Source organism: Synchiropus splendidus, chromosome 17 (genome assembly GCF_027744825.2).
Source record: "Synchiropus splendidus isolate RoL2022-P1 chromosome 17, RoL_Sspl_1.0, whole genome shotgun sequence".
Classification (NCBI taxonomy): Eukaryota; Metazoa; Chordata; class Actinopteri; order Syngnathiformes; family Callionymidae; genus Synchiropus; species Synchiropus splendidus.
The window spans coordinates 5,152,204-5,173,993 of NC_071350.1; the positions used below are offsets into that span (position 1 = coordinate 5,152,204).

Genomic DNA, 21,790 nt, shown 5'->3' on the forward strand with positions numbered 1-21,790 from the left:
GTTTTAGGACAATAATCGAATTCGTTTTAACAAAGGTTACAGTGTAACCAGCGGTTGCTGCTCTGACTTGGTTGCGAAGAACATGTGATATGATGTCCATTCGTCCCACAAACATGAACTAGCATCCCATTAATTCTTTCTCATAAGTATCACATGTAAATTGCAACACAGGCTGATATTTAAAGTTTCAATGAATGTCACAATCTACCTCATCACACCAAAATAACATAAAAGGACGTGAATAATTGTTTATTCCAGGTGCACAGGTTTAAACATTATGATCAAAAGACAACTAGATTGAAGTGACTCATCATCATTTTGGGATTTATTCATATTTATTACACATAAGTTATTAAGAGCAATATTTACATTGACATGATAGTATGACTGTCCCATTGCTTCCTGGCCGTCTTTATCCACTTGAACAAAAGTATCTTTGAAAGCTTTGAAAGTGAATTTTCATGACAGAAAGCTACAGCCAGTTGCAGGTGTAACATCATTTGTCTGTCTATTGGTGTTAAACAATGATGGTCATGTGCATTACCGTGCTGCTTCAAAGGGTTTCATGGCGCTAAACCTGTTTCAAATGGAAGGATCCGTGCGGATATTTAAATGGCTGCAGGTTGGGGAGTTGAGAAGGCTGTCCTCAGGAGGAGCATACGAGTCTCCTCTCGTCTGACTATGGCATATATAACATCAGCGCTGTGACCTGCATCACCTGACGGAGAGGTGCGCGCGCCTGCGAGATGGAGAAGGGCTAGAGTTGCATGAGGGCGGAAGTAGAGCCTAAATTGGTCCCCTGGCTGCAGCCACAGTCAGTGGCCAGACTGGGGAAGCGCAGTTCAATTAGCTCGAAGGTAGCGCAGATATTTATCAGTGGCAGGACTTAAGGGTTTTGGCACCTGATGGTTCCATTGTGAGGGAAGTGAAGGACGCTTAGTCTCATTATCTGTACACACTGAGGATGCCATTGGGGAGTAGTTCAACAACCAAACCAGAGAAAGGAAGAAGAGACCAAGACAAAAACAGTATATATACATGAACCGTTGTTTATGTGATTGTTTTTTTCATAATATTATTTATTTATTTAGTTGGAATAAGAGTCCAAATACAATGCAAGATGCTTGAAGACTAGCCTTGCAATGCATTAAGGACAGAGGATGCCTTTAAACTTTAATTGTGTGCTATAAAAATGTTTTGTTTTGTTTTTTTTTTTAATACAATGGCATGTTTAAGCATGTAATAAGGTTAACTTAATATTTACGATGAATAATTTCCATATTCAAAGTGACCTCTCACCAGGGGCCATTCAGGGACACTGACAGTATATGTGGCCCTGTGGGGCGGAAGAATGACCAGGTATGGTTTACACTATAAAATGAGTTAGAGATGTGGGCACCTGCAGATATGGAGCGGCTGCAGGCCACTGGAGAGAATCAACAGCGGCTTGAGAAAATCATGAAAACAAATATTGACCGATACATTTCTCCTGCATCGTGCGTCTCCAGGTGGAGACTGAGTCTCAGAAAAAGGCGTGTGAATACATACAATTAAACGAGGGTTTGTTGACGCCTCTCACTTCGTTGATCAATTTATTGTTTCCAATTCTCAAATTGTTGCCCGGTACGACCCTCCAATCGCTTTCCCCTGACATCGGGATGCGCACCGGCTGGTTGAGGTGAAGGTGGATGTTCTAACGGTACACGTAGATCGGCCGCCCCTCGCAGTCGGGCCCGGGGTCCCCCCCGCTCATGCGATTTGCCACATCTCAGCGCCCTTTTATTGAGCGATAATCGCATATCGTGGTGCGAAAGGTGTTGCCGTCTTACCTTTGAACGAAGCAAGCGAAGGACAAAGCCGCCAGAGCTGAGAAAAATCCACATATTTTATCTTCCTGACGACCCAACATCTCCACAAATCCTGTTTCAGTTTATTAAATCCAACCAGTCCTGTGGTTCCCACCCCCCCTCAAAAAGTGACAACCAGAAAAACCTGTCAGTTTATGTCCACTATTCTACAAACGAGACATGTTGAGGGAACTCGTGTAGAAGCAAGCGGGTGGTTGTGCGAGGCGCTCTGCCTGAGCTATGGAAATCCGTGCAGGTCACAGAGACCCTCGACCAGCACCAGCAGATCAGACATTTCGCTCGAAAAGGCAGCTCCGACAACAGTTTTCAAAGTGACGCGAGTCTTCCTCTGGAGAGCAAAGCCAGCACGGGCATGGGTGCGCGATCGGTGACCTCAAATCGGTGGATGAAATGTCCAAATCTGCAGAAGAGGCATGGTTCCAGCGCAGCGCGAGACTGGTCCACAACTGCTCCTCACGGATGTTTGTCTGAGCCGGTCGTCTGAAGGCGAGAGGTGGGTTTAAAAAAAAAAGAAAAACGAAATCTTCAGTCCTTTCTTCCCCCCTTCCCGCTCTTGCTGATGATGTAAATCAGCGCCAAGTCGCTGAGGGGAAAATGCCCATTGGAAAAAGCGTTGGCTGATATCTGATGCAGACGTCACGGCAGCCGATCTCACTCCTCTTCTGGCTGGAGAGAGAGAGAAAAATGAGAAGGTGAAGAATATGGACGGACCCTGGTTCGCCAGTGGCACCGGTTTTCATCAGACCTGGAGTGTGGAAAGTCCTCCCGCATCCACTGTTCAAGCCATAAAATGACGTTCGGGCGCGTAATTACGCTGCGCTCCGGTTCCGTTCAGCAGCCCCGAACACACACGGCGAGCTCATAGTTCCCGCACCAATTCAACAACACGCCCAAAATAAGAAGAAATTTCCAGTTACACTCGTACTTGCGTCTCGCACCACATCTCTCCTTCTAAGTCAGACACCAACACGTGCACGGAACACACTGAATACACGTCCAAAAATGCAAAATTTCTGCTGCACTTTTTCTTAAACAAACTCCGATCAAACATCACAATTGAAGAAATCACACCAGCCTAATACAGAGGAGGTGGTTTTCATTGGGGATTCTGTGCTGCCCAGTTGCTAGGCAACCTCATCCAGCGCCGATGCAGTTGTGGTGATTCGAAGATTCTGCGCAAAAGCTCGTTTAAAGGAGCAGCGTTGTCACCACCAGTGGGACAAAAGGGGAGAGCAACGATGTAGTATAGAGGCATTTCTGCTCTGCCAGGAAAGGAGGAAGAGCCATTAACAATAATGCATGATGGGAGGAAACGTGGCGTGTCAGGGAGAGACCATCACGCTCGTGCTTCATCATCAGTCTCTTGTCCTCATCACCATCATTGTCAGGGCCACAGGCTCTCCCTGTCCCTGTTCGCACGGGTGTATATACATGTGCGAACGTGCAAACAACTATTTTCATCTGCTGTTATTCATTAATAATCCGTAATAAACAATGAAGAACTTGGCTCATCTCAGACCTCCACACGGGACTGAGAGATGAGGAGTGTGTTTGGGGCTGTGGAGACATGTTTGCCTTTCCAAAAACCCAAAGGTTGTGGATTAACTTTGTTTTTCAAGCTCTAGCCAGGTTGTACTGGATTCTGCCTTTGTAGCAAACATTTCAAACCGGGCATCTTCACATTCATGACCTGCTAGAAAACCGCTCATGCACTGGTGAGGTGATGTGTTTGAAACGCAAAACTAGTTATTGAAGGTGTGTATTGTTTTAAATGAAGAATACGCTTTGAGTTTTTTGCACTGCTTTCATTCTTCTGGGCCTAGCAACAGCACTTGGTGTGGAGTTGAAGCGGCACCAAACCAGATGGATCACCAGTGTTTGTGAGCGCGCTCTGATTTGGAGCTCTGCTCAGTGATGCTGCCATTCAAAAGCCTCCGCTGTAACTGAAGTTAAACAAACTGGTAATCCCTGACAAGGAGAAGGAATCCCCTGCCTGAGATGTGAATGTCCCATCAGATTTGTTCTTCATCACATGTTGCATAACACATGTGAGTTAGTGGGTTGCCCCTGCTCCTCTGATATAAATAGGAGCACATGGTTTATGCATTGGTGCCTTCCAGTCATTTGGCTTCTCCTCATGCTGCTCATGTCTGTCAGCCACCAAAATCGATTCTCAGTGAGGGATGATATCTTTGAAGGGTGTCCCAGGATGCCTTCGTGCTGCTTTGCCAATAAAAAAAAAAAAAAATCAACCCACCTCCACAGAAATACTCACATGCAGTATAGGGAAATCACTTCTGCACTGTTGAACATGGAGCCTTTGGTACATTGAGGTGACTCAGAGAACCTCAACCATCATTATGATCTGATTCAAAGGGAATCTTACTGTGGCAATGAGGCCAACTGACACGGTTGGATTGTGACACCAGACGCGGACATACATAGGCTCACACCTACAGACTATTGAGATATAAGAATTGACCATTCGAATGATGTTTTTGTGTATTGTTACACCAGTGATCCAACTCTGCTTCACATGTCCATTGCTCCGCAGATATATCAGGCAGGTGTCCTAAACGGATTTACTCACTATAGAAAATCCAATTTTTGAGAGGTTAAAATCCAATGGTGAGTTCCTCACTGACATTGGCAATAAAGCTTTTCTGATTCAGATGCAACAAGGACCTTTTAAATCAGATGTATAGATTCTGTCTCTGGAGGACAGTTTTTGCGCAGCTAGGTTATTGAACTGCCACTGTGCCTCTCCAGACAGGTCAAAGTGGCACTGATGGAAGCTCACCACAGCCTCGCCTTATGATGGCGTGCGTGCTTTAAGAAAATAGGGCTTTACATGAATCTGCATCACGGGCCTCATTGCATACAAGGATGATAGAGGAGGCATCAAAAACACAAGGCTCACAGCTGTGAAGCACTACCTTGAAACGGGCTACCAGGCAATAGTTGCTACGTTACCGTGGTGAGTCCAATCAAAGTGCAGCGTTTGCTTGTTGAAGCCAAGCTGCAGCACGACCTCCTCACGCAGGAATTCTTCCACTTGGTCTCCATCAGTACTCAAACGCTTCACTAGTATGATGCATCAAAAGAACCTGCGTTCATGTGTAAATATTGGAGACTGTCTGAGTCTGGTGTGTCTTGGATTGTACCGAGCCACGACTGTTAAACAGTGAGAGACATGCGTCATGTTTCCAGTGCGCTGAGTAACCTTCCAATCTTCCAAAGTGTATAATTAAGTTATTCATCTTTTTTCAGTGTTTTTTTTGTTCCCATCAAGAATAAAAAATAAAGAAAAAAATGTCACACCAAAGAAGTAAACCAAGTAATCAGAAATCTGAATCTACTTTATTGCCATGGTCAGTGGGGATCCCACCAAATAGGAAAGTGCTTTGGATTAAAGTGCTAAAGTGCTAAAATAAAATAAAATAAAATAGGTAACCAAGACCCTGTTTTGAGATGTACATAGTTATGTTCACAACATTGTGATTTCCTGGACCGGAAAATTCATGTTACCGGTACATATAATCGCTTCAGATTCAAATGTTCTTCTTCTAAAACACACAGGCAAGTTTGTCATACCATCTTTGTGAGGACCACTTATTGCCATAATGCTTGCCCCAGCCTCTCACCCTAAACCTAGCCATCCAAAACAAATGCCTAACCTTAACCAGGACTCTAAAGAAGACACTTAAACCCAATTATAATGACCAAGTTATTTTGAAGTCCTCATCCACAAATTGAGGCTTAACCTTGTGGGGTCTGGGAAAAAGGTCCCGACAGGTAAGCGTGTTTCCAATAGTGATGGGTAGTAGATGCGGTATCATGAAACAGTATTGCAGAGGCCACTGGATGGCGCTCTTAGTTTAGAAATGATGTGAGGTTTCATTGAATTATTTGTTCAAGCGCAAACATTACAGAGCAGACAGTGCCATCTGGTGGCCTCTGACAACCAGGACACTGTTTCTAGAAACCTCATCAACTCTTCAATACACATCACCAGTTTTGTCCCTCGCAAGTATTTCTGTACAAGGACAGACACACACATATACACACTCGCAGACACATACAATATGCGTAGCTAATGAAAAAAAAACAGAAATTGTTCAGTGTAGTAGCCATGACCAAATCATAAAAAGTAGAATGTGTACAAAATGTATATATTAATGTAACACATAGTGACGCCAAATCCTTAACCAGACCCTCGCAGGCGTTTCATTGACACAATCACGATGAATAATTAAGTATTTGCAAAGGTCTGGCTGAAGGTTAATCTTGTCAATGGTTTATCAATATGAACCAACACATGTGCACGCCCCATTACATCGCCTCTGTCTGGTGAACATGTGCCAGTTTAATCTTCCCCTATATAAAACACAATTTATCCACCAGCTGTCAGTGACGATGATGCAAAAAATGAGTTCTTTTTATCATTAGTATTTTTTAAACCTTTTTTTTTACCATGTGCAATGATAAAACACATGTTGTTTTCCCTCTAGAATGTGATCAGATAGAAATTCAAATGTCATTCAAGTTAAAATAATAATAGCATCACCTTTTAAAAATAGAACGAAAGTCTCCTCCTGTGTCTGCATCTGTATTCTACGTGAGGTTTCCACAACTGCATGAAAGGGTTAATGAATTGTTCACACTGATAGATATTGCCATGGCAACAGCTGCGTGACTGCTTGCAGCTTGTATACACAAGAGGGGAAAAGGAAAAAAACAAAAAAAACCAAACACAACAATGGTTCCAAAGGTGTTCCATGAGCAGGTATTCAGCATGTACAACTGTGTTTTAAGTATTTTAATAAAGACAGAGCCACGCAGCAGACAGAGTCGCCCACTTCATGCACGCACCCACAAGCGCCTTCGCCACCTCCCCCTGTCACTTACCCATCTTTCAGTTCCAAAGAAGAAGTCTTGATATTGCAGACGCATTGGCAACAACAGTGAACTCAATATTTTCAGAAATACGGCGTCTGTATGTGTAAGTGGAAAAATAACATGTGCCAAATGGCATCTTGTGCTCACACACACACACATGATTCCAGCAGAGAATAATTAATTCACACTATGATACAGACCCCAGGCAACATGCCTCATGCTTTGGAGAAGGAGTGGAATGAGGGACGCCATGCTGCTTAAGCTCAAATGGCACATGTACCATGCACGCGCGCACACAGTGACCGGGCTAGACATGGGATCTGAGGTGAGGACCAAATGAACTTCTATGCTAGATGAGATGGCCTTTATTGATCTTGATCTTTCCACATTTGACATTGAAGCAAGAATGAATGTTTTGAAATGTAAAGGAAAATGTCAGGCATGTTTTTAGAGGGACGAATGTTGAATCTCTGCAACAGGGCACAGACATTGGGGACACCATTGTTCCGCACTCAAAGCTTAGTACCAGCCTTCCACTCCGACCATCCTGTTGTCTGGGATTAGAGCTTTTTGTTGTCTCATTTTTCATCCTTGCTCTGCCTTGTATTTTCAGTGGCTTCTGAGTTATTTATCCTTTTTATTGCTAATCTATTTTTGGTTTGCTTTGGTTTATCTGAACCTTTAATCCAGTTGCTTATTATATTATTATTTGTAGTACAGTGAACCCTCATTTATCACGGGGGTTACGTTCCAAAAAGAACCCTTGATAGGCGAAATCCGTGAAGTAGTCAGCTTTATTTTTTACAGTTATTATACAATACTGAACTACTTATACATTGAAACCAAAGACCAAAACCTGATTTCAGGCCCAAGCATTAAAAAAAACCCTGAACGTTTTCAACAAAAGGCTATGATAGTTTTTGGAAAAACTGTAAAAGAATATTTTTAATAGTCAGTTCGAGGTTGAACACATTGTGGCTCACGCGTATTTCACTGTTCCTCTAACTTTGCCTCTCCGTCACTCCGCTCCTCTGTAGCGTCTTTCTCTGCTGAAGGCTGTGGTGCAGGTGTCTCCTCTTCTTCGCTGTCATGAATGTCATTGCTGTCAGCAAAGGTTTGTTGCGGACAGTTACAACCCTTTTTGCATCCTTGTTAAAACTTATTGCTGCAGTCTTCCTTATGTTACTTTCCTCCTTCTTTACGGAACGAATTCATTTATTCCGTAATGGTGCCCGACAGCCGCATAGCTTCTACCTTCCTTCAGTATGTCTAGAAGTGTAACTTTTTCTGCGATATTTAGCATCTTTTTCTTCCTTTTGGGTGCGTCCTCGGGTGCCTTTGGAGAACGTTTCGTTGAACGTTTTTCGACTGTTCACGTTGGTTAGTCCCTTAGCCAATCAGGATGCAGAACACAATGCACTGTTTTTAAAAAAAAGAATAAAAAACTGCACTAAAAAAATCTGTGAAACCGCGAAAGGTGAACCGTATTATAGCGAGGGTTCACTGTAATAACAATAATAATACTGTATATTTCATACACAAAATATTAATGATATAAATACAAAAGTCCATCCATTTTCGAGTGATTTACATCACCGACATCACAAATATGGCACCCACACAAAACCTTCTCATTGTATTTTGACTTGGATTACTTGGCTTATTACTGGTAATGTCAAGCGGCTTACAGTATGTGGTGATGCACCAATGCATCAATTTAATCTAACCACATTATGTTGAAAAGCAAATGAAACATGAAACACAGCATTACTGTGCTTGTCATGAATTAAATGAATCATCTAATAAGTTATTAAAAATACAGCAGTGATGATCTCTACTGACGCGGGAACATCTTCCTTGGTGCCATCTGCAGGAATATTTCAATGACCTCATTGGTATATCTTGATCAATAGCAAACTAGAGAAGACTGGGCAACTGTTCTTCCTCTAAGACTGTTCATGATAACTGTTTAAAAAGACCTGTCTACTGAAGCCGACGCAGGCAGTGAATGGAACACCTTGAGCTCTGCTGATGCTTCAGCTGGTTTCCCCATAAAAGTTGCAAAGCATCTTCTGCCTCAGGGTTGAGGGTGCCTGTCCACTTGGCGCACACCTTCACAGAGTGTATGGCTCATACGACTTGTGCTAGTCGGATCCCCAGAGACGCCAGGACTGGATGATTTCTTTCACATACCTCCTGGAGGAGCCGCACTCCATTCAGATTTCTCTGCAGGGACTTCACTTATGGTAGATCCAGGCACTGCAGCATCTCACCAAAGCAGCATAACATTTTGGGGAACCACTGCAAAAGACATGCAGCCTCTCTCAAGGCTGAAGAAGGTCGCAGTGTGCTTCGTTGACTTTGAGGCTTCCACCAGTGCCAAGTTCAGGCAATGTGCTTTGCAGCGCACATGCAGAGCCTTACCGCTTTGTGCACGTATGTCATCTTGAAGACCATTGTACTGCATATGCCACTCATTTTACACCCGTTCTCCGTGGGAAACATCTGTGGTCTTCTTCTCCAAGAGAATAGAGCATGATTCAGCTTTTCTGATTTCTCCCTGGATCGCCCATCTGCTAAATGTACCCACTCTGTTTGACTGCCTCACTCGCGCTCTGGCTTCCACTCCCTTTACTTCTGATACTTCAAATGATGTCTGGAGGGCCTTTCTTTTGTAACTGGTCCACCTCACCATATGGGCCTCTGTGACAGAACACAGCTTGATTTATTTCATGAGCAGTATTGCACTTTTATATCTACCTAGTAGTAGAAAAACTTTAGCAGCTAACCAGTGCTTCTGCAAAGACTGTCCCTCAGCATTATTGGGGAAAACCATATCTGCTCTTGTCGCCCCGAGACTTGATGCGTGTGAGCGCTGCAGTGCAGATTGAGGTATGAATCTGAAAATGCTCCAGATACCAAAATACATTTGGATGGAAAAAAATTGAGATTTACTTATTTATTTATTCTTTTATTATTGTTGTTTTTTTTTTTTTTGCACTCAAGCAAAAAACAGCACTTTTCTCATGCAGGAAAATAGGGATGGTGCTTGAGCACTGCTAGGGGTCTATCAGTGTCGCTGCAGAATGCAATATTATAACGTTTATATAATAATAATTTAGTTTGCAAGACTGTGAATTTCATAAACTGTTTTGTTATTCTGTTTATATGTGCTAGGCTATGGTCCTAGCATGTCTTGATGATGTCACTGAGTGGACGGGAATAATTTTCTCCAGCTGAACCAGTCAAAAACTGATCGCAGCCTCAGCCCTCTGTACAAATATATATAACTCTTATAGCCCAAAATCTCGGCATCTCACTTGACTTCTCACTTTCTTTTGAACCTCACATGCAGTCCAGTCCACTCTTTTCCTCCAATTGAAAATGATCTCCCGCTTCCACATGCTGACTTAGAAAAATGCATATTCTCCCACCTGGACTACTGTAACTCTCTCACTGGAATCTCTCCACAAGAAATCTCTATCACACCTCCAGCAGATTCAGAACTCAGCAGCCAGGCTTCTAACTGGGTCTAACAGACAGCAGCACATCTCTCCAGAGTTAGCTTCTCTGCACTGGCTCCCTGTCCACTTTTGAATCCACTTCAAGATTTTATGAATACATTTCAAAGTCTGTCTCTCCCTGGCCCCGACTACATTGTAGAACTGCTGACGCCCTGCAGGCCAACCAGGACCCTCAGATGGGTCTCTGCTAGTTGTCCCTGAAGTCTTAAAAAGCTAGAGGTGACACAGGATTTTCTGTCAGGACTCTGCCAGAGGAGATCCCCAAACACAACATGCACTACCGTCTTCAAATCCCTGCTAAAAACTTGCTCTATAGTCTTGGATTTTATATTCTCCAAACAATGTCTGAATTCTATCTGAGGGTCTAGCTGTCCACCCTTGGAGTCGAGAAAGTGCAAACACGTTCTACCTGCAAAGCACTTTGTGAACGGTGTTCTAAAAAGTCCTATGTAAATGAAGCTTTATTAATATTATTATTATTATCATTGTAAAAATGAAGGTTAATTGGAGTGAGCTGGTGGCACTATCAGAGTTCATCACCAGGCCACAGAGAAGAAGTCAGAAAGAGAATGAGTGGGATGCTCTTGCACGACGGTAGGCAGGTACGTAGGACGATATAATTATATTTGCTTGCTGAGCCGGTGATAGGAGGTTTTTTTTTTCCCCACAGTGCCTGGGTACTACACTTCATATTGTAACACGGCAAGTTATTACCTTCCCCTCATTCACATGGCGCCCTTGTTTAGTTAAGAGAGGCATGCGACTAAGAGCAGCGTGGAGCCCTAATGCATGGCAAGCAGCGATTTTACTTGAACTTGGTGAAAAAACAACAACAACAATACAGTCTCACCTACAACATGAGGTTCCATAGATGGAAGCCATGGAAGAGCTCTGTTTTGATTATCACAATGAATAAGGATTTTCAGGAACAGAGTTATGGGCTTTTTCCACTTTTGACACTTTTGCTATATTTGACAGACTGTACTTTATTTATCTCCTCAGGGAAATCGAAGCGTAATTGATAAGCACTTCTCATATGCCGTGTCAGTCGAGCCACATTTGTTTCAAGGAGGAAAAATGGAATAAATGTATTCACCATACAAAATGTCAAACCAAAAGCAATAGAAATAGCATTGAACAGTAAAATACCATCATGCTACAGTGAGGAAAGCACAGGGAATGAAGGGTCATGATTCCTCATGTGTAATTTCCATTACATTTTTGACAAGCCGACACCAGTAAATTTGTCAATTTACTGGTGTCGGCTAGTCAGTCATTCACTTCTGCACTTGTGACAAGCATTACAGTTTAGTATTAACAACCAAAGAAAAAAAAATTACAAAACTATGACACAATATTGATGGGATTATCCAACACTCACTCAACTAATCTTTGTGCCTTTCCGATGAAAAATCGGTTTCATAACAAAGAAGATTGTTCCAGAACAAGCTTCCTCTTTTGTGTCCCCTGTAAAAAAAGAAAAGAATAAAAAAAATTCAACATCTTCAGCTCCCAGAGACTTTTGATTCATTCAACAGAAATTATTTTCATTGGACTCTTGGTGAACCAGAATGCCGTGTTAAGATATTGTGACCAGCCATGTTTACCTTACTATCGCGACTATCTTGTCATGTGTTTTCGCCACCTGCCACGGACTTCAAATCAGCATTGTTGCAATAAACTGGCATATTTACATCAATCACTGTCTCAATATGTCCATCATTGTAAATAGGTCCATTTCATATTGATGTTCTGAATGTTACTATACTCGTGAATGACTGTCTATAACATGGTTATTGAAGTCTTGTGAGGTGCACAATTTAAGGGACAAGTGTCTGTCTGGATCGATGAAGAGTTAAGGTTATGGTTAGGTGTTCGTGAGGCTGTATAATGTAACTCAATGAATTAAATCCACAACATACAATACTATATAAACCTTGTCATAAGTTACCATACATGAGTTTCAACAACTCTAGCTTTGTTGATAATGTCCTGTGAATGCATTATGACGTATTAGGAATGTAGTAAAAGTGCATTTCAGATGAGAACCATAAGTAAAGTATCACCACATTTTCTTTGAGCATGTGTTTACTTTTGCACATGCTGAACTTATGTAGATGGGTTCTCTGGCATTCAGCCATTTAAACCCACGTGTGATAGTTGGTCACGTCGCTGACTTCAACACTTTTTCCAAAACATCTTTTTACTTTTGTGTCCCTCAGTCCCTGCTATAAACTCGCTGCAGTCAGAAGCAGAAGATTGTTGTCTCCTCTACAATGGATTCTAAAGTACAACATATGATGAGCCATTTGCACTGTATGGAAATGCAATATACAAAATGACAGCTATTGAGAGAGCCCCAGAAAATGAGAGTCCATAGCTAGAGGGGTGTCAGTTGAAGTCTGGGTCAAGTGCTAGTCCAGTGATATATATATATATATATATATATATATATATATATATATATATATATATATATATATGAACTGCATCAGAAATGTAGTGTGGTCATGACGGAAAGAACAAGATCTCGGATAAAAAGGATGGATGGAAGAAAATGTAGGTGTGGAGCGATTCAAGGTTTCAGCTATTTCATCGTGGTCAATGAGGAGAAAAAAAAAAAATTGCTCCCTTTTTTAAACCAGGCAAATACCCTTCCCATTAAAACGTACTCACAGATGAAACCTCATTCCAGGACACTTCACCAAATCTGCTCAGCTAATCAAAAGTGGTCACATTCATTTTCTTTTGCAGTCAAAATGGACATTTTTCGAATCTCTTGACACTCACAGGTTTATTGGTGCTGAGAGAAATGCATCCTCACTCGTCTATGACATGACATAAACAAAGGTTGGTTTGTACGACATGAGAAAATCCATCAGAATCTCAAGCATTATCAAATTCAATCCGAGGAATTGATGGACACAATGTATCACACAGCTTCATCTCTGTCCCTGGTGTCAACTCAAGGCTGAAGGTATTAATCACACGTCAGCCAGCGGTAAACCTTGTCCCCTCCGTGTGTGTTTTTTGTCTGGGCCGCTGCAGCATTAGTGGGGTTTAACATACGACTTTCAGACACCACGCAGTTACACTCGAGCATTGTTGCTCATCAAACGCGAGACAAGCGGCGCATTGTTCATCACATGCTCCTCAGAAATATACGATACATGAATCGGGCTTGAGTTGGAATGGTCTGCTTTCTGACAAGGAAGGACACGGATAAAGTGTTGTTCCTACACACATTAACATACAACAGAGAGCTCAGCTGCTCGTAGTGCTCACCTGCTACTAGAATCAGTCCCACGGGACACACACAGCTCAACTGGGATTTAATGCATGCACTTCTGTCACTTTGTTTTCAAATGTAGAAATCATTTCCCGGGCAAACTGTTTTAAGACTTAGACAGGCACTCAAAAGCTCTTATTTTAAACCCAATATTATTGCCCTGCTTTGATTGTATATATATAATTTGCATTGAACTCAACATTCACGAGACATATGACGCATTGCAACGAGGCACTAAAACTACCGGTCGTCATGTGTTGGGTTTCATAGTTTGAGTTCATTGCATTGTAGTCTGTCTTGCACGGCTATTTTGGAGCCTTTGTCTACAGGTAATATATGATATTGTTCTGTTGGTCAAGGGCTTTTATTTGGAGTTGTGAGAGTTTAACTGTTTTCAGCTGAGCAAATGCATCTAGTTCTGAGATCATGTTGAATTACAGCTTGAGTTTTGTTAAATAATTTGAGCTCTGACTGGTTACCATCTGTTGGACAAACAGATATAGAAATGTTCATGTAGTTTAAGTCGTCTGTGGTTCTTATAAAGGTTCCTTTCAAATTTGTCACTTGTAGTGTTGGGCAGTGGGAAGGTCAGTGTTTTTTGTTTTTTTTTTTCAAAAATCTCATGTTGAGTAGATGTAATGGAAGAAGAGGAATTGTGGAGTCTCTGTGTTGGGTTTCTTAAGGGAGTCTGGATCTGGAGGGAGTTTTCGGCTGGTTGGAGTCACTGTGATTGTTGGATGAAGAGTGGGGTCGGGTGCCGCCTGCCCTGAGGAGTGTTCTGGGTGGAGGTTGATGGATTTGAATTTGAACTATTTTTAAATAAAACAGATGCATTATTATGTGTTCTGTGTCGATACATATACATTCCATTGAGGCTTGTGTTTGCATGTGCATTCGACTCATACAGTGTCAACACAAATATCAAGCGAGCCAGGCGATGGGAACATCTTTAAAAGGGGAAAGAGTGTGGAAGAAGACACAGGCCTCAGTGACAGATGGCTCATGTATAATGACCCACAATGACCATCACAAAGAAGCACTGCAGTGTTATTGTGCCTCCTGATGGGTTGTTAAGAATTAACCTCCTACAAAATCTGTCTTTGGTTTGACTTGTCTCGCTGGACAGGATTCGCTTTTCAAAGATAATAAGACAGTCCGCCAGGCATGATTATCATTTATGTGCCACTAAGAAAGTTTTGGTTACACCATCAACACATTTAAAAATCCTCATTTCTTTGGAAGTAGTTGAGCTTTCGAGTTTCCTACTCCTACTCCAGAATGTCAGCAAGCAACTAAAACCAACTGCTCTGATCAAGCAGTTTTATTGCTTTGACAGCCAAGGTTGCTGCACCGTTGAATGTATACATAAAACACATTTTGACTTCCCCCTCCTGTCAAATGCTTTTACATATACAATGACTGCACCAACAAATAAGTGCATGCAAATAAACACTTAAATGACAACAAAAAACAAAACTCAGTACATTAAAGTCACTGTTGTCTTGGCTATGGACTATAGCCTTATTTGGAAAGCAAAAAAAGGTGTTGGCTGCTCTTGAGTGGGAAATATGTGTGACAAATATGAGCCCGGAAAGATGGAGCAGCAGCTTAATGTTCTTATGAAGGAAAGCGAGGAGGTCGACAGACCTGTGGTAGATGATATTCAAGAGTTTTGAGCTGGTGCAGGCAAGGTACCTACTTTTGAGTTTGAGGGCTGCATTCTGAATATAGACTTGGAGAGGCTCAGATAGTTTTGCAGGATGTCTGCCAGTCTTGAGAAATGGAATCCTGAACAACGTGGTTCTTGGTTACAGATGTTACATCAGATCAGCAGTCTTTACAGCTGAGACAAGCTTAGGCAAGGGCAGGAATCAGGAGTGACATATTGGTGAATATAATAATAGACAATGTTGCAAATGAAGTAAGGAATGTCAGAAAGCTTACTGTGAAAATAAGTCTCTAGCTCAGTACTGGTTATTAAAATGTCTTTCTTTTCTACATCAAAATTAAATAAATAGCAGTCAGGAGCCATGTCATGCTAGCTCCTAGCTTGACCATGTCCTGCATCATTACACTAAAAAGTTGGTGGGCTTTGGTCATCATGTCTGAGAGAATGGGCAAAGATAATTCACCTTTGCACATTTGGCATTTCGTTCAGTCGCCACTCTAGACATGAGACCAGCCACGAGGTAGACACTATTCTGAATAGAAAGCAGTTCTTGGAGCCCATGCCTGAGTACATTACAGTAGTAACCGGGCCATTTTGGGGGCTACCAGAAGCACTGACACACAAAGGAGCATGTAGCATGTACAGTGGTCCCCTGGGTGACGGGTAATCCCCATTGTACTGTAAAACCTGGGAATGAACAGTCAGCGGAAAAAGCAGTCAGCTGTACCGTCACCAGGGACTGGTTCAGATATTTGCGCATCCATGACAACCCTTACAATCTCTGATGAAACAGGTGTATCTGCAGAGAAGTGAAAATGTTCCAGAGGGTTGCCATTTTTCTAAGGTGATGTTAGTGAGTGGTAGTGAAGGACTTCTCTATCTTGGCTCCAAATCAGTATCAAGAGAAGAGGAATGGAGTCATGAATGAAGGTCTCAAAAGCTTTGCTCTTGGACTGGGAAACACTGTGAAGGCGGCTACAAAGTATACCAGAGTTGGGAAAGAGTTTGATGGAGCAGTTCTTGAGGCAGTGAGGTGGAGGGGAAAGATCATGATCCTTACTAAAAACCCATTCAATTCATGATTGTCAGCAAGTGCAGTGAACTGAAACTTTGGTGTCTGAAAAGTTTTCCTGCATCTCAACCTCAAATAAAACTCAGATTCAAACTGTGAACAGCTTGGTTTATTATCAACTCTTCTAGGTAACTGGAATGATCATGTATCAGTTCCACTGGATCCTCAAAAAAAGCCCATCCAGTACCAGCTGCTCCATGTGAGCAGAAGAAGATTCAGACTAGTGGAGACTAAGAAGACAATGTGAGGCAGAGTGTTACAGAATGGAAGATACTCTTGACATATCTCAGAAGGCGAAGCCTCAGAAGCGACTGGGCAGGAGACTGTAACTCCCACAGTGGAGTGGCCCAAGTCAAAGTTCTTATCATGAGGGCTCTGACAATGGAGGACACCCAAGAGCGGACATATGAGAGGTGCAGCAACACAAATGTCGCAAAAATGATTTAATAACCAAGACACTGGCACAAAGTAATGAAAACTAGAGGGGATTTCCGAATTCCAAGAGTCCAGATAAGATGTCCACGATTGTCGATAAAACACTCGACCAAAGCAGGCTCAGTGGTGTTGCAAACTGAAATTCTGCTCAGTTGCCAGTCTCACCTGACACTGCCCAGAGAAAGCAGAGAGCGATGGATGAGAAAAAAATACGCAATAAAAGCCTCCGAAAGAGGTTCACGTCAAGCTGCAGAAGTTCAACTTCAAATGAGTTTCCTGGCATCAGCTCAGACTGGTGATCGACATGATATGAAGTTAAAGTCACCATCCATGTTAACCAGCTGAATCTGAAACTGGCCATTGAAAGAAGATTTCAGTCAACAAACATATCCAACAGTTTGTCTGTGCTGGCACAGCTCGAGGATTGTCGAGATTGGGCGGGAAACGTTCGAGGTCAGCAGTGTTTGACACGGTGCTAATGATGTTGAGGGTTCTAATGTCTGACAGCAGCATATGCACAGTTATAGTGGCATATTGCCACTTTCAATTCGACAGCCAACCCTTTCTATAGATTTCCTGCTATCTGTCTCACCCTCTGCACATTGATAAAGAACAGGATACTGCAGTTGTCTTTACTGATTAAATTAATGAATTACCTAAATCGTTCACTATACATTTTAATGGGCTGTTGCTCCTTTTCTTTTTTTTTCTTCACTGTTATGCCATTCTAGTGCACACGTTCAGCACAGTCCTACTGCTACTGGCATCACTATTTAAGAGGCTGAAAGCTGTTAGTGTCTCATTGGCTCCACTGACTGTGATCAGATCTGTATATTGATATGTTGATGGAGTAATTGTTTCAAGTACTGTAGGTAAAAAAGATGTTCCCCACAGCAGCACAAACTTTGATCAACCTTCAGTGTTTAATTCGATTGGGGACCTGAAACTCCTCGATATGAATCATATCTTGTTGCTCACCAAGGTATTTCGCTCTCTTGAATGGACTCTGGGAAACCCATCTTTTCTCACTTGGTGGTGTAACATATTGACATTGGGAATGCAGACTTTTGCGTCCTATACTGACGATAAATACGGACTCCAGTGTTGCATGTTGACGCATAGGCGTATCAATGGATAAAAAAAAATTACTTCCCGTTCCAGGCACAGGTGTGGATCACATGTCCCAAAGAACAAGGAGCATCACGTGTTCCACCTCCAGAGGTGGAACATGCTTCAGTTGAAATCCTAATGGGATGCAAAAGTCCACCTTCCCATTGTCAATATACTACACGATGGGAGTCAGGATGGGTTGCCGTGACTGTTATCAATTGAAGATTGAGAGGCATTTCATTCTGGCTTTCGACTGTACATAATTTGGAAAAGCACACGCTTTTGAACCCAAGTGCAGTCGGTACTGGTCGACAGATGACACGTGGCAACGAGATTAAATTTAACAATTTAATCGATGGATACAAATAAATGAATACACAGACAAGTAACTATGAACTAAAAGCGCCGGGAACCAAAACGCGGACCAGGAAGAACACACAGGGAGCGGGGAAGAATATAGAACACAATAAAGGCGGATGAGAATCACAAGCCTTAAAACTGGGAGAACAGAAAACACACCTGAGTGGAGAGTCAAATCTACCATCTGGCAAACGTAGCTGGCGTTGGGAGGAATATATCCGAGGAGGGACTGATGAAACAATGAGAGCCAGGTGTGTTTGCCTGTGAAGATGGAGAGAAGGAGTGGAAACGGAAACGAGAGGGAGTAACAGAATAAAAGTATGAGGAAGGGACGCAGAGAAAATACAAACAGTGGAAAAACAAACAGGTTAAAGTGCGGACATGACATTTGCAGTGCAAAACGCCCTACTCAGTTCAAATAAGGGCACACCATCCCATTCAGAATCAGAATCAGAATCAGAATCAGAATCAGAATCAAATTTATTGCCATGGTCAGTGAGGAGCCCACTGACTAGGAAAGTGTTATGGAATAATGTGCAGTCAAAAAGTAATTGAATAATAAAATAAAATAAAATAAAATAAAATAAAATAACAACAAGGCTGTTCACGAATTCAACAGTCTGACGGCCGAGGGGAAGAAGCTGTTCCTGTGACGGGAGGTTCTGGTCTGGATGGACCGTAGCCTCCTGCCAGATGGAAGAGGAACAAACAGTCCATGACCAGGGTGAGAAGGGTCAGCTCTGATCCGACCTGCACATTTCTGGGTCCTAGAGGCATACAGGTCCTGAAGAGGTGGCATGCTGCAACCGATCACCTTCTCAGCAGAACGCACCATGCGCTGCAGTCTGCTCTTGTCCCTGGAGGTGGCGCTGTTGTACCAGACAGTGACAGAGGAGGTGAGGATGGACTGGATGATGGCCGTGTAGAACTCCACCAGCAACTTTGTCGGCAGTCGTAGTTTTCGTAGCTGCCTTAGGAAGAACATTCTTTGCTGGGCCTTCCTGATGAGGGACCTGATGGTTGGCTCCCATTTGAGGTCCTCAGTGATGGTGGTTCCTAGGAAGCAGAAGGAGTCCACAATAGGAATGGGTAAACCAGCCAACATGAGAGGGGACATAGAAACTGTTACTCTGCTGAAGTCTATGACCATCTTCTGGGCATTGAGCTCCAGGTTGTTGTGGCTGCACCAGGACACCAGCCGCTCCACCTCCCTCCTGTAGGCCAACTCATCTCCATCTGAGACACTGACATTACAGACATTGACCAGAGAGACAGGAAAACACACACAAAACAGTAGGCAGGCTGGTGAAATGTTTAGTCTTGCACTATCCACTCAGTGTGAACAAAAAAAAATCAAAATGGCAAAATAAATTATGCCAAAAAGCAACTCAGTTTGTTGAGCTTTTGTTTTGGCCATGACTTTGATCACAATTTATTTGAGAAGTCATGAGGATGTGTTAATATACATGCGAATATGTGAATGTGAATGATTTCTCATGAAAGTATATGTTCGTAAAAGTTACAGCGAGTCGAGTTGGGTGTCACCTTTTATGAGGGAAGGGAAAAAACAAATAAAAAACGTTTTTGTGCTTCCTGTCAGGAATGTTTAAGTGATCAACAAACTTTTTTTTTCTTTTAAATACATAAATGATGGACACAAAATATGAAGACACACATAATAAAAAAGATTTTTCACGTTCTTTACTTGTTGGTTTTCTTTTTCTGCTGAGTTAACTTTGCCTGGTCGGTGTCAGATTGGGTGCTGTGGTTAGCGTTTCCAGCATAGATGTGATGGCTCGTGTCTGTATTTGCAGATTTAAATGTAGTTTATTTTCTCTTTAACTGAAGCCATATTTTGTAGGCATTTTATGCAAATTAATCACCTGTCTGTCCAAGCTGACACCAAATTGTCATTGAACACAGACAATTCACTTTAAATGAGAGTCAAGAGTATTTTTACTTTATACTTTCTGAATGAAACAGTGAGTGTGTCACTATGAACTTCAATTCGCAAACATTTTGTGAAGATCTGGCAAAACATTTGGAGAATGGATACATTTTACTGGAGTATTCTACTGTTATTTCTTCTGGGGTTCACAATAAAATGTAAATAAGGTGCTGGACAGTCAAACAAATATTTTTTTTCATATGAAGTACTAGTCCTCAGATGAGTCCTGGGTTATTGGTCTAAATTTGTGTTGAAATGGAGCCAAGATTCATGTACAGATGTCCATTATCTCAAGGCTGACTAAGCTTGAGTTTTCATGGCATTTACCTCCCAGAAATAATTGAAGAAAACCAATAACATGTATGTATGTAGTATGTATTTTTATTTACGCAGTAAAACACGACCACAAGGTCTCACTGTGAAAGTGAAATCAGTTTTCAGTCAAATTTGTTATCTTCATTTGGTGATATATTTTCTTTTAAAGTGTGGTTTATTTCATATATTTATATTTCGAATCATTTTATGTATGTACTGCTGTACAATTCATAATGGAAATATGTGCATTTATGTAGACATCTGTTACAAAAGCATTGGTTGCTATGAATTATCCAAATTCCACAGCATGCTATTTTGTGTCTGCATGCATGGGTTTTATTTAAAAAAAAAAGGTGCAACAGAATCAGCTGCCAAAGCAACACTGAGGAAAAGAATGTTGTCAAGTGTGTGAGTGTGTCTGTGAGTGGGGATGTGTCTCAGGGTTCAGTCAAGGGACCTGTGCCGTTTCAGAGCAGCTGTGCATCACCCTCACAGAGGTGTCCTCTTGGAGACAAGCAGATCCAGTTTGAAGTAAAATATATTTTAGATTTGTGACAGCAGTGTCATGTGAGTCCAGTTAATATGATGGCAAATGTACACATCAGTGTTTCCAGAACGTGACTGCAATGGTCAATGCTCAGTGCATCTGAAGCCTGATTATGCATTCTTCCGTAACGTGGCCTTCAGTGGTCACTTATTTAGAGTCTTCCCCAGGGCTTATTTCTGCTTTACTTGACATATACTGTACAGTCTCTCATATAGATGACTCACCTCATCTTCCGAAGGCACATAGATGGAAAGTCATGGGTGGCCTCCACTGTGCAACAGCTCGCTCCATGCTGTTTCTGTTAGATGAGCAAATATTTAAGAATGAGCATGAATAGCAGTGGGCATCACTGCTGGCAAACCCAGCCCTTCTCATGTGGTGCTGCTGCATACATTAACTACAGTGTCGACCACACTACTCAGTTCAATGTGCCGCCCCAAGCGGGCAGAAAGCAGGTCAAGAGCTAAAGATGACATGAAATAGGTATGAATATTAGTTTTTGGATTATATTGTCAAAATGTAAGAACATATTTAGTTAACAGAAAGGATGAGTCTTGGGTCTCACCATCATTTATGCAGATGTGGGAGGACTTCTCCAGTTTCCTGTAGCCGTTTACCCACGGGCTCAGTTATAGTGCTCCTCCTGCGGGATCCTCAGGTTGGGTATAGACATCATCATCCACAGTTTGAGTGGAGATCCTCTCAGGATACACCTACAGCAGACCTGGGCAAATGTGGCCCGGGGGACAAATGC

The 21,790-nt window shown here is 42.2% G+C and overlaps 1 protein-coding gene across 3 annotated transcripts in view; it reads right to left on the reverse strand.

Annotated features, from left to right (window-relative positions):
- gabrb4 (gamma-aminobutyric acid type A receptor subunit beta4) overlaps nucleotides 1–2,929 on the reverse strand; it is a 60,890-nt gene extending 57,961 nt beyond the window's left edge. For 2 of the 3 annotated variants that reach the window (XM_053847410.1, XM_053847408.1), the window contains exon 1: nucleotides 1,830–2,929. In XM_053847410.1, coding sequence (XP_053703385.1) covers nucleotides 1,830–1,909 — 80 coding nt within the window. In that variant the 5' untranslated portion in view covers nucleotides 1,910–2,929. The remainder of the gene's footprint in view (nucleotides 1–1,829) is intronic. The other variant, XM_053847409.1, reaches the window with a different exon arrangement.
- Between the last annotated feature and the right edge of the window lie 18,861 nt (nucleotides 2,930–21,790).